Here is a 14,419-nt window from a genome sequence, read left to right as displayed (position 1 = left end):
GACCGAGTGGCACAAGTCAACACTCATTTGGCCTGCAAATGAGTTTTTGTTATATGCACTATATGCTTTGTTGTTTTTAATTCCTGTACGTATATTTTTTACTTGCACTTCACATTTTGTATTAAATACTTTTACTTTTAGAGTGGTTTGCACTCTCTATTTTTGCTTTTCAAGTTCCATTTGGGAGGAGGATCACAGTCCTTTCAGTATAATTAGAGCAGCATCCATTGACAGCATTTTCTGAGGCCACCGCTTGGAATTGTCCACACCTCTTTCCAGGGACATTTATTGGAAAATACTTTTTCCTCTGCTTCCATCATATGCATGAACTTACATACAAACAGGGGTGATATACACTTCACTTTTCTGATCTGGTTATAAGTATACAGGTCACTTTGGAGTTGTACCCTATATTCTCTGCATTATATATTGTATGTACAACTATATACCACTTACTTTCTATGGTATTTTAATATGTTGGTTCTATGTCATATCTATATGAAATACTTTGTGATAACTGGGAAGCGCAGTTTATATATTCTTGTTGCATGTAATCCCATTATAGTCTATGGGCATTCCATTTTGTCATTCACCCTTGTCATTCCATAGAAAGCAGCTATAATCTGACGTAATCTCATTATCAAAATATGCTACTGTACCTGGGGAACATATCTGGTAAATATCTAGCTGATATGTCTCATAGTTTTGTTGTTTCAACACTTTTAATTTTACATCCCATTATAGTCTATGGGCATTCCATTTTGTCATTCACCCTTGTTATTCCTTTTAGTACATCCCTTATTTTAACTGTGTTGGTTATGCAAAACTGGGGGATGGGTAATTAAAGTGAATGTAAATTTTGATGATAAAGTGCTCGGTTTTTAAAAATTTCCTCATTTTAGACCCAGGAGGAAGTGATGCAGTGGCTGTCAAGATTAAAAGGTAAGTATTTTCACAACACGAGTGAAATGTAAATTTTGATGAATTAAAGTGTCCCTGTTTTTAATCGAATTTTTAAAAACCGGGCACTTTATCATCAAAATTTACATTGGATTATATATCTTTTAAAACAACAACAAAAATCTGGTGTTGACTGTCCCTTTAAGGATGGTAAATATATTAGGGCAAAAGATCAGTAAGGCAAAGGGAGCAACGGAAGCAGGGGAGTGAGATGAAATAGCTGAAGAAAATGAATAGTATTATCACTGCCAGTGGTACCTAGTGCTGCTTGGCATTATCAGCCTGGGGATAGGCAATAGGTGCGATGCCAGGCTAGAGAATGGAAAGCAGGAATGAGCAGGGTTAGAGATTGTGAGTCTGACAGGTGAGTGTAGGGAATTACCTACCATTGGTGTACAGCTGAGGCCTTTATTTGTAAATTTGGTCAGACAATTAGGCAGCAATAGGAGAGTGATGTGACGAAGGCAAGCGCCTTGCTCTATTAACCCTAATTGCTGGCCCAGATAATCTTTTTATACAAAAAACACATAATTGCTGCAATTAGCTCTTTCATATGCTTAGAATTTAAGTTTTGTGCGCTCTGCATATCTTGTTAGCATAAGGCAGCAGAGTCCTTCATATTTGTATCTTGTTACTTCCCAATTTTAGACGCAGTGGGCGCCATATGCAAATAACGAATATGTGACACAGTTTTACTCAAGTATAAATTTGTTTAAATGCTGTTAGTTTACAGATCTTCACCCCTTTGTGACCTAGATTACAAGTGGGGCGCTATCCATATGGTGACCCTGCACTAATAGAGCATAATCTGGTTTTACAAGTCAATGGTAAAAAAGATTTACCAGAGAATGTTAGCGCGACCATCTTTTTTAGTTTGCCCTGTCCTTTCAATTCATATTTCTATGTGTGTAGATTTTATATATATATATATATATATATATATATATATATATATATATATATATATATAATGTGTGTACAGTATGTTTTTGTGCACACATACATATCTACTAACAAACAAATACAAACCTTTGAGCCCTTAACAGTCCATCACCATGGTTTATATCATATCTCTTTAAATTCCTCTATTTCAATCATAAACATAGATATATGTTATTTGTCCTTTTATTATTTTGCACAAGCACTGTGTTATAAAGGAGACAAGAGCGTCATATGCATTTTGTAAATATGTTACACGTTCAAATCAGACACAGCTACAACCTTATATTGGGCATAACCACCCTGTATCTTCTCCGTGGTCATCGCTTCCCCTCATGAACAAAGTTTCCTTGACACTAAGGATTGTACTGAGGTCACTTTATTGATAAAATACATTAAAATAATAATACAATGACAGACAATCCCTTGATGGCAGAATTTTAATTCAGGGCATTCTTAAAAAAATAGCAGTCACTTTTCTGAGGTACTTGTAGTAAATAACAGTCATGTTCCATCAGTTTCCTCCCTTCTCAGACCATTCCTTGAAGCCACCGGCATAATTTCGTACACTGAGAGAGAAAAGCCATAAAATTACAAACGAGCTATAATTATATCGCCAGCTTAACCTTGAACACACAAATATAAACAAACTCAACACTTAGAATAAACAGATGTAAAATTGACTCATAGTCGATGATGTGCAGAGAAGTTGCTTGACAAACTGCAGAGAAAATGTTTCATTTTATTGCCATATGCTCTAACTAATACATCTTCACGGCGTAATAACAACTTTTAGATTTCTGAGACATCACAACAGGTACTGTAATTAAGATTTTCAGCACAGAAGCAGCAGTGCTTTACTGGGAGCTATCTGCTGATTGGTGGCTGCACATATATGCCTGTTGTTGTTTAAAAGTGTATGCTTTAGGTTAATCATGTAAGTAAAAGTTTCAGTTTTTATGTAGTTTTCACAAGCAACCAGCAACTTTTTTCTTATATCCTACCAGTCATTAACCTTGTACTGAAATATATTTTAAAAACAAAGTAATAATTATTTAATAGATATGTAATATTTCTGCAATACAATACATTGCAAACCCCAAACAAGCTAATTACTTTAATTAACTCAGGCACTGACATTAATTTTGCTAGTATCATTTCCAGTTACTAGTTAATTTTTGTTTAAAGAGACAGGAAACCCTAAAAATGTATTTCATGATTTGGATAGAGCATAAGATTTTAAACAACTTTCCAATTTACTTCCATTATTAACTATGCTTCATTCTCTTGTTATCCATTGCTGAAGGAACAGCATTGCACTACTGGCAGCTAGCTGAACACATCTCGTTAGCCAATCACAAGAGACAAATGTGTGCAGGCACCAATCAGCAGCTAGCTCCCACTAGTGTAGGATTTGTGTGTATTCTTTTTCAACAAGGGATACATAGAGAGTGAAGCACATTTGAAAATAGAAGTGAATTTAAAAAAAAGTGTCTTAAAATGACATGCTCTGTCTGAATCATGTAAGTTTAATTTTGACTTTCCTATCCCTTTAAGATACATGGAAGTAAAAAGTGAAATTAAAATCATAGTACCTAAAATTCTCATTTACCCCTATGTAGCCATGTTACCAACAAAGATTTTCACACAGCCAAAGTCTCAAAACTACAATTCTTCAGACCTGTAGAATAAATTTTAATAATCCAGTGGGAAAAGAAAAAAGGTGAAGCTTAAAGGAACAGTCTAGTCAAAATTAAACTTTCATGAGTAAGACAGGGCATGCAATTGTAAACAACTTTCCAATTCACCTTTATCATCATATTTGCTTTGTCTTCTTGGTATTCTTTGTTGAAAGCTAAACCTAGGTAGGCTCATATGCTAATTTCTAAAACCTTTAAGGCCGCCTCTAATCTAAATGCATTTTGACAGTTTATCACCACTAGAGGGCGTTAGTTCATGTGTTTCATATAGATAACATTGAGCTGTGAAAAGCAAGAGAAATTCAAATAAAAACAGATAAAGAGGGTATGAAAGTAAAACCTACAGGCTAAGGGTCCATTATGTAGATATAAAAACTGCTGAACTGCTGAGTTTAGTGTTAATTTTGGGTCATAAAAAAATGTTTTTTTTATTCACACACTCTGCTTTATTGGTCAAATGCTTTAATATTTTCAGGGTAGACACTGAGGGCCAGATTACAGGTGCTCAAGCAATATCGTTTTTTGCGACCGTTTGCGTGCAGGTTAAATTGAGCTCGAATTACGAGTTGAATGTAAATGCAATCACTTGAGCGCAATTGCGATTTACGCTAGAAAGGTTACTGCAACGTCAGAGCTCTGGTTAATTGTTTTGTAAAACTAAAAAAACAAGTGTCACAAAACATCAAATATACATTACAAAGTACAGTGACACTCATAATTTTGCACAAAAAAAAGTTAAGGGCTCAAAGATATGAGATCTCAGGGTGTTAGAAGAAAAAAAAAGGCAGCCAAAGGGCTTTAACATAGACAAGATAGATAGATATCTCATATAAACACAGAGCTACATATGTACACATATATATAAGTGCATTAGAGCCCTTTGCAGTTAAGTAAATGAAAAATCATATTTATACAATATTCATATTTAAGTGTTATACTGAGTATTCAAATGTTCTGCACAAAGCAGAATATGTTCTAAGTATTTCTAAATATATCTCCTTTACCCACAGCCGCTTGGGTAATGTCCGTTGTACGAGGATATTTTACTTTAGAACATTGGAAGGTGATATTCATATTTTCATGTCGGGTTAGCACACTTGAGAATATGCGGTTCGGTTAGCGCACTTGAGAATATGTGATCGGGTTAGCACGCAAGTAGGGTGTTAGGTTTTTTACTCATTCTTTTTGCTTCTTTGATGTCTATGGGGTAAGTAAGCGCTAAATAGAGCGCCTCTCATATTGGCCCTGAAGGTAATAATACTTAAATGATTTTCTGTGTTTTATTATACTTAAAGGGACAGTCAACACCAGAATTGTTGTTGTTTTAAAAGATAATCCCTTTATTACCCATTCCCCAGTTTTGCATAACCACAGTTATATTAATATACTTTTAACCTCTGTGATTACCTTGTATCTGAGCATCTTCTGACAGCCCCCTGATCACATGACATTTTATTTATTATCTATTGACTTTCATTTATCCAATTAGTGCAGTGTCTGCCACAATCCACGGGCGTGCTCACAATGTCATCTATAGGGTTTACCTGAACTAGCTCTCCCCTGCTGTGAAAAGCAAATACTAAAGCATGTGATTAGAGGCGGCCTTCAAGGGCTTAGAAATTATCATATGAGCCTTCCTAGGTCTAGCTTTCAACTAAGAATACCAAAAGAACAAAGCAAAATTGGTGATAAAAGTAAATTGGAAAGCTGTTTAAAATTACATGCCCTATTTGAAACATGAAAGTTTTTTTTTGGACTTGACTGTCCCTTAAAGAGTATTCTGTAACATTACAAGTCACCTTGAAGAGTGGAATTGACTGTTAACACCATCCACCCTCCCTTCTTTGCTCTTTTGTCAAACCTGTCCTGTGTTGTAAATAACAGCTCATTATCTGCTTAACAGGGAGTGGCCATGTGACAGGTGCCAAGTCACGCTAAGCATCCCATGTAGCATAGCATTACTAGAGAGAAGAATACATCTGGTGCAAGGTCTTAGTCCCAGGTTTCCCTGATATCAGTATTAAAAAAACACAACACCACAAAACAGGCATTAAGGTTTATAGGCGTTACGTACTGTTTATATCCTATTGCTGCAGCAATATCAGCTGCCCGGGCTCCCCTTCTTCCCATCTGACAATGGACAACAAAGTCCTCATCTTGTAAGCTAGGTTTGTTCACACCATACGTGTTTTTAAATGTCTCAGGATCCAGTTTTAATGCATTTTCAAAATCATTTACTGCAAATGAATAAAGAAAATATAGTTATTGAAGCAATAAAAAACAGAACAAAGCAGGTTAGTTATAACAATTGCTCTTATAGGGCAAAATACAGTAAAATAATATTGGTCTCAGTCTCTCCCACACTATATTGTGAAAAGTATGTGGATACCACTACAAATGATTTAGTTACGGTGTTTCAAACACACCCATTGCTAACAGGTGCATAAAATCCAGCACATAGCCATGAAGAGAAACATTGCCAGTACTATGGGGAATACTGCTGAGATCAGTGAGTAAGTAGCACTGTTGTTGGATACCACCTTTGCTCCGTTTGTGAAATTTCTGCCAGCTGTAAGTGCTATTATTGTGAGGTGAAAGTGTCAAGGAGTAACAGAAACCCAGCCACAAACTGGAATACGTCACAAACTCACAGAGTGCTAAAGTATGTAAAAATCACTAATGAGCACCAAACTGTCTCTAGAGCAGTGAAAACGTTATCTGGAGTGATGAACTACACATCACTATCTGGCAGCATGATGGAAGAATCAGAGAGTAGAGGAGAAAACTACAGAATGCATAGTGCCTACTGTAAAGCTTGGTGGAGGAGGGGTAATGGTATGTGGCTGAATAGGCACAAATTCCCACAAATACTCCAAAATCTTGTGGAAAGCCGTCCCAGAAGAGTGGCAGTTGGTATAGCCACAAAAGGGGACCGCCTCCATAGTAATGCACATGGTTTTGTAATGGGATATCCAACAAGTAAATATAAGTGTAGTGATCAGGTGTCCACAGTTTTGGCCCTATAGTGTATAATATACATTCACAGAGTACATATAATATTTATATGTGCATAGAATAGATCAGTGCAGTGCAAACCACACACAAGTGGTGTCAGGTAAGGTATCTGACTGCTAGCATTAGTGTTTCTCATTTGGTTATTATCTTTCCAACCTGCCATGCAATCATCTGCTTTCCCTAAAAATGTACTACATTGCTGGGGTTCCTACTATTCCCCTTGCTGTGTGGAAGATGAGGGTTTGTCAAATAATACAACTGCAGAATTGTGCGCTTATACCAGAGGCATAACTAGAAACCACAGGGCCCAGGTGAAAGAATCTAAGAAGCCCCCCCCCCAAAAAAAATGTGAATTTGATACATCTTTTTTTTTACATTTAACACAGAAAAAAAAATTGTGAATCAGATTAAATGTCTACAAAAGGGGGTACCCTGTGCCCACAGTCTGTGAGATGGTCTGAGCCCCTATTACTGATAGTGACACTGTTTAACCCACCAGTACTGTATATAGTGGGTTAGTGACAGTCTAATCTGTCAGTGAGATGGCTGACCTGACCCTACCTGCCTCGGTACTTAATATAGTGACCACAAGTAGTCTATGACATGGTTCAGTCCCCCTGTACTGTATATAGTGGTACTGTATAGTGACACTGTTTACCCCCCCCCAATGCTGTAGTAACAAGGTCTGTAATCTGCTGGTTTCACAAACATACATGCATATATACACACACACACACATGCATAAATACACACGCATAAACACACATACATGCATAAATACACACACATAAACACAAACATACATGGATAAATACACACACATGCATAAATACACACATAAACACAAACATACATACACATAAACACAAACATACATGCATAAATACACACATAAACACAAACATACATACACATAAACACAAACACACAAACATACATAAATACACACACACACAAACACAAACATACATGCATAAATACACACATAAACACAAACATACATACATACATACACACAAACACAAACATACATGCATAAATACACACACACATAAACACAAACATGCATAAATACACATAAACACCGTCTCTCACACTGACTGACTACACGTGCAGTCACGAGCCGATTGAGCAGATTACACATGCAGTCAGGAGTGGAGCCAATGTGCGTGCGGGGCGCCAACCACCAAAGCCAATCACAGTCAGTCAGGCTCAGAGTCAGGGATCATGATGGAAGTTCCGTAACCCCTTTAGTCAGAGACACTAGTGAAGCATCACGTCATACTCACATGATATCAGTGCAGGCAGCGGCTGACTCTGGCCCCCATTAAACTGATGGTAAATTCAGCCCAACATCTCCACATATTTTGAAAGCTTCTTTCCTAACTAGCATATCGATATGCTTTTTTTTATTAATAAAAACATCAGTACACTATATAACTTTTAGTCCTGCTATGTTTCCCTTTTCAATTCAGCCTCTCTAACATTTTCGAAGCTCCTGCTTTGAGTGGCATCTGTTCTAGCCAATCATAGCCTCACCATGCACCCTATGTAAAACTAACTGCACGCTCCCGTGCTCGGAAATCAGTAATCTTAATGTAATGTGCATGCACGACTACTTACGCTACTTGCGTAACTAAATATGGGAATCCTCAGCTCTGCTTACAGTAAAGTTTAGTAAACAGTGCATCTGTTTTAAGATTACTGAGTTCAGAGCACGGGAGCGTGCAGTTAGAGTTTTACATGGGGCGCATGGTGAGGCTATTATTGGCTAGAACAGATGCCACTCAAAGCAGGAGCTTCAAAAATGTTAGAGAGAGGCTGAATTGAAAAGGGTAACATAGCAGGACTAGAATTGAAGTCATTCAGTGTACTGATGTTTTTATTAATAAAAAAGCATATTGATATGCTAGTTAGGATAAGAGCTTTCAAAATATGTGGAGCAGTTGGGCTGAATTTACCATCACTTTAAGGGGACCCCCGGGGCCCGGTCACAGTTGCGACCTCTGCACCCCTGGTAGTTCCGCCCCTGGCTCATACCGTCAGACAGTATATTTTATGTTTTATAAGCATTAGCATGCAGGTGAACAGAAAGTCAAAACAGCACATGCAATAAACTCACCTGGAATATTTACAGAATTTGGAATTTTGCCCTTTTCCACCTCATCTGGTGACCGAACATCAAATATCTGACCCTTTCCGCTCCCCTTCAGTCTCTGCAGTTCATCATATGAAATCACACCTGTGTTATAAAGAGAAAGCCTGGCTCAAACACCTGAGAATGACATTCACCATGCTTCCAATGGTCAAATGTTCATCAATGTAGAACAGTCCCTGTCTTCACCTGTTCATGCTCCAACCCCACGCACTGTGGTTCAGTGTATACATAGCTACAGGTGTCTAACTTATCATAAGTACACAGTTAAAGGGACAGGCTACTCCAGAATTGTATTGTTTAAAATAAGATAATCCCTGTATTACCCATTCCCCAGTTTTGCATAACCAACACAGTTATATAAATACACTTTTTACCTCTGTGATTACCTTGTATTCGAAACCTCTTGACAGACTTGCATTTTAGCCAGTCGGTGCTGACTCATAAATAACTCCACAGTAGCGAGCACAATGTTATCTATATGTCCCACATGAACTAACACAGTCTATCTGTGAACAAAATGTCAAAATGCACTGAGATAAGAGGTGGCCTTCATGGACTTAGAAATTAGCATATGAGCCTACTTAGGTTTAGCTTTCAACAAAGAATACCAAAAGAACAAAGCAAAATTTGATGATAAAAGTAAATTGGAAAGTTGTATTTTGATGCGCTATCTGGATCACAGAACTTTAATTTTGAATAGACAGTGCACTCATAGGAGGCAGGTGAGGCACTGCCACACCTGCCATTTGGGGCAAATTGAAATTAAAAATAAAATAATAATAATTTTTTTTTGGTCAAAATATTGCAATCTCTATTGCGCAATATTTTTCATACATTTTTATCACTATCTCTGCTGCGCCACCCCGTGGTTATTTGTAGCTGCAGCGCGGCTGAAAAAACTATTATAGAGGCATCTCTAATGAGGCCTCTTATTTTGCTGGGAGCCAATCAACGCCGGTCTTGTATTTTCTCCTGGTGATTAACAGCACCAGGAAAACATACTGACCGGAGTTGTTTGACTCTCTGCTGTGCATGCGCAAAGTGAGGACCAGTCTGGCGGGAACAACAAAGTGAGAGAGACTGCTGTGTGTGACACTCCTGTTGGGACTGAGCAGCTAGCCAATTTAAAAAAGAGACTGAGGGATTCCGGACTCTAGACATCAGCATCAGCTGCTGCCCTGCCCCTGACTGAGGAACGGACCACGACTGTTACAGCACAAGTTACATACCAGTAGGCAGAGGGTAAAAAAAAAAAAAAAGTGTACACTGTACACTATTGACTCTGACTGTTACCGGGGTGTAGCTTAGCTATCATGACACAGAATTATTAACCAAACCGGTCCTCATCTTTGTGTGATCATCTGATTCTGAATCAGATGATCACATGAGGACCAGTCCGGTTAATAATTATTTAATTCAGCAGTGATCAGTGAGTGGCACTGACAGGCATGACACCTCATCGTTATGTGCTATCTGACTACTATCCAGTATCCTCTCAGCAGGCAAGCTTGTTTTGACTCAGATACAGCGCGAGGGAGAATGCAGTTATACTTCACGTGGTTACATAATGTACTAGCAGCTCAATGATTTACAGATTACAGATGAGCAGAATGATTCCTAAGGAAAGCAAAATGTTTAACATGTTTCTTTCTACAACGTACAAAATAAAGTAAAAAATGGTTATCCCCTGATATTAATGCACTCATATGTTTTCTGCAGACTCATAAGGTAACGAATGAGGAAAAAGGAATGCTGAGGCTTGAAGTAGATGAAATAAAGTTTTATTCAGGAGCAGGCTTATCATCAGACACTTGGTAAGCTCCTATCTAACGCGTTTCGCGCATGGGCACATGCGCTTCATCAGATATCATAAGGTAATAAGGGAGGGTAACTGCTAGGCAATCTAAGTTGTAACTTTAGAGTCATCAATCAGTTAAAAAAATCCAGCACACACGGAGCACCAGTATGTAATGGTCATTTTAGGATTTCCCTATGTGAACTTCTTGTGAATGGACTATGGATGGGTGTTTGTGCTGCAGCTGCACTTGTGTGATGGCAGATGTGGTGTGAGGGGTCCCACTCCCTACAAGGCTAAGGGCTGAAGACAAGCATACCTTTAAAACAAAACACTAGGAAGGCTTTACTTTAAATATCTTTATCTGCTACAGCCGCACATCCAAATTCCAGTGCGGTCATGTGACATCTGCTACGGAGCAAATTGTGCAGGAAAGAAAGGTGATTAAAGGGTCAGCCTTCCACTAGAGTGTTTTTTTTTTTCTCTCTTTTTCTCTCTCTCCCCATCCCTCCCCTCCTTATTCCTCCCCCCCCCCCCTCCTCTTTGGATTTACAACTCAGAGCAACCTGCTTCTATGTATTAAATTGCTTAGTGCACCATTTCGCTTTGACTCCAACCTAATCATCTACAGCTCGCCATTCACAACAATGTGCCCATCATGATACTTATGTACTAGACAGCTGCTGTTGTAGAAAAAGTAATAATACTCATTCCATTCCTTTCTGGGAGGATCTAATGTATTATGTTTATGGGTCACAGTCCATAGGCAGGTTTGTGGAACACCAATACAGGCATACCTTGTTTTATTGCGCTTCACTTTATTGCGCTTTGTAGATTTTGCTCTTTTACAAATTGAAGGTTTGTGGCAACCCTGTGTCGAGAAAGTCTATCGGCACAATTATCCAACATATTTACACATAAATAAACATGAACACACGTATACGTATATATACACACACACCACCAGCAAAAACAGTATGACTCACTGAAGGCTATGATGATGGTGAGCATTTTTGAGCAATAAAGTATTTTTTAATTAAGGTATGTACACATTGTTTTTTTTAGACATAACACTATTGCACACTTAATACTACAGTATAGTGTAAATATAACTTTTATATGCACTGGGAAACAAAAATATTAGTCTGACTCACTTTATTGCTATATTCACTTTATTGCGGAGGTGTGGAACCAAACCCACAATATCTCAGAGGTACGACTCTATATCTTGCTAAAATGTCTCATTTACAATATATATATATATATATATATATATATATATATATATATACACACACACCGACTATAATTACATATTTTATATTGATTAAAGTATTTAATGGTCGTTACATTTGAAAAATAGGTTTACTATGATCCTTGATTTGAAAAAAATAAAACAATAAAATAAAAAATAAAAAGTGTGACACCACTGGAATACCTACAATTATGTGGCAGAGATACACTATGTGTAGAGTATACATATGGTGATATCAAATATAACCTGTATTCAAGGCAACAAGGGTCAGAAATATAATGTAGCATATTCACAGCTATAAGTATAATAAATATAATATATAGCAATATAAGATATGCAGTATGCTCAAAGGCAGCTATCATTGTCAACTGTACAGTTATTATATTTACAGCTACAAGTGTCAGAGCTGCAATAAACGTATCTATATTTATATCAAATGTACAGCATATTAGCCAACTGAACAGTATTATAGCTATGCATTTCATTTACATAGTGCACTCTAAGCAATGTCAAATGTACAGTATACTCATAGATAAAAATAAGCATTCGGCCATTTGTTTGTATAAAATCGAGTTGCAATGTACACATAGTTATAATAGATATCAAGTGTGTGCTAAATGTATACTATAATGAAATAATGACATGCAATACATATCAGATATAGTCAAGCTACATAAGTCAGATGTACAGTATACTGACTGCTATTTATACCATACACGCGCCTATCAATATAATCATCTGGCTATTCTAGTTACATCCCAATAAACATTTAGCTGTCTCACATATACAGTATGAGTATATTTACCTGCACTCATTGTGTCAGTAACTACACTTCTACCTTGTGACGACAGCTGAGGCAGGAACCGGCGTATGACAAACATTACTCCCTAGCTTCCTACTTATAGCCAGCCTCAATGCTTGCCCTGGCCACGCCCTCTTATACGTGCACAGCTTTCTAGCTATGCTGGTTTCGTCATAAATCAGACCCAGCCTCACTAACTGTAGTTACGCACTACAAAGGAAAACAATTTCAGGGAAGTCCTGACCTGGTGCAGTTGCATTTCGGTGCCATTAATGCTTGCTTGCTGTAGTATCTTAAATACAATTTTTACAAAATTATAATAAAACAAGCAAAATGCAGAAGTTTCTGTTTGTCGTTTTGGGTGAATCCTGTAGGTGTTACTGTGATAAACTGAGTTAGGAGGGAGGGGGTTGCTATTGAGGAGGGAGGACACATTCTGCTAAATATAAATACATCTAAGGTGGCGCAAACAAAGTTTGCTGATTCCTGTCGTACACAATATATGTGTATATATAACCCTTTGTGGGTATTTATAATACTTCTATAATAAAACTGGTATTAACACAAATAGTGATAATGGTGTAGATAATATGTGTGTATATGGGAGGATTAAACCACTCCTATTTTCCTTCCTTTATGCAGTACCTCTTAGTTGTGATAGTGGTGTGTAGATAGGTGTATATATGAGGATTTAACCCCTTCTAGTTTCCTTCCTCTATGCAATATCTCTTAGCATCTAAATAAATTCAGTCTAATACTCAATGATGAACCACTGTGTGAGTTCAAATTGTTTATTATACTAAACATTCATATAAAACATTTCTTAAAAAATGTATGTTCTCTTAAACGATTCTAAAATACTAGAAAGATACCTGTGTCTATAGGTAAATAGCCTCCTCTAAAACAAAACTGTTTAAAACCTTTTTAAAAGTTTACTTTTACTTCGCTTAACACCATCAAAGAAAATACAGGTGGCCCTCGGTTTACAACGGTTCAATTTACACTGTTTCAGAATAACAACCTTTTTTTTCCAGTCATGTGACTGCTATTGAAAAGCATTGAGAAGCAGTGCATTGATTAAAATAGCCAGTAGGTGGAGCTATCCACTTGTGTTGCAGCAAAGCCAAGCAAGCTGAAATTAATCCGTTTAACCAGACCTGAGCTATCGAGCAGATTTCAAAGGAACAAGATCTTCCTGTCTATAAATCATTCCAGATTGGAATGCATAGAAAGAAGTGTTTGCAGAAAAATGCAAGTGAAGTCTGTGTTGTGTGATTATTTTATTAGGTTTATAATGTTGTTTAGCATTTAAAGTCTTCATTTCAAAGCTTTAAAAATAATGTATTAGGTGCTACTTATGACAAGTTTGAGAGGGGCCTGGAACCTAACTCCCTCACTTCCCATTGACTTACATTATAAACTGGGTTTCAATTTACAACGGTTTCGATTTACAACCATTCCTTCTGGAACCTAACCCCAGCGTAAACTGAGGACTACCTGTATATAGCATTGAGATACAATGTAATACAATCTTATACAGTGTTCCTATTTGGATTACATTTCAGTTTGTTTGTTAGTCATATAGCATCCTCTTCAATGTGTTTTAGATTGCCATTTGGACTGTGGAAATAAAATGAATAAAAAATGAATGTAAAAGATGATACATAAAAATATAATTCTTATCTAGGACAAATTCTGCTCTAGGCATCCTGTTTCCTCTGTTATTGGATGGGAGATAGTCTCTAAAGAAAGGAAAAATGAGTGCTCTTTAGTGTAACTTATAACTGGTGTTATT

The 14,419-nt window shown here is 37.2% G+C and overlaps 1 protein-coding gene across 1 annotated transcript; it reads right to left on the bottom strand.

Annotated features, from left to right (window-relative positions):
- Window positions 1–2,262: 2,262 nt before the first annotated feature.
- Window positions 2,263–12,769, bottom strand: TSTD1 (thiosulfate sulfurtransferase like domain containing 1). Its single transcript, XM_053695358.1, has 4 exons — window positions 12,628–12,769; window positions 8,737–8,856; window positions 5,674–5,836; window positions 2,263–2,468 (listed from the first exon to the last, which is right to left on the bottom strand). Exons 1-4 carry the CDS (start codon window positions 12,701–12,703, stop codon window positions 2,414–2,416), a joined length of 414 nt encoding a protein of 137 aa, XP_053551333.1. The 5' UTR covers window positions 12,704–12,769; the 3' UTR covers window positions 2,263–2,413.
- Window positions 12,770–14,419: the final 1,650 nt, after the last annotated feature.

This window comes from Bombina bombina, chromosome 1 (assembly GCF_027579735.1).
Source record: "Bombina bombina isolate aBomBom1 chromosome 1, aBomBom1.pri, whole genome shotgun sequence".
NCBI lineage: Eukaryota > Metazoa > Chordata > Amphibia > Anura > Bombinatoridae > Bombina > Bombina bombina.
Note: the sequence above shows the minus strand (reverse complement) of the source record. Positions and strands in the feature narration are given on the sequence as shown.

Bases quoted from the DNA above. Each gene is read 5' to 3' on its own strand.
- TSTD1 (XM_053695358.1), bottom strand. From the start codon at position 12,703: ATGTTTGTCATACGCCGGTTCCTGCCTCAGCTGTCGTCACAAGGTAGA. The intron at 8,857-12,627 runs GTAAATATACTC...TTTATAACACAG, and splicing joins TACTGACACAATGAGTGCAG to GTGTGATTTCATATGATGAA. The intron at 2,469-5,673 runs GTACGTAACGCC...TTTCTCTCTCAG, and splicing joins GCAGCAATAGGATATAAACA to TGTACGAAATTATGCCGGTG.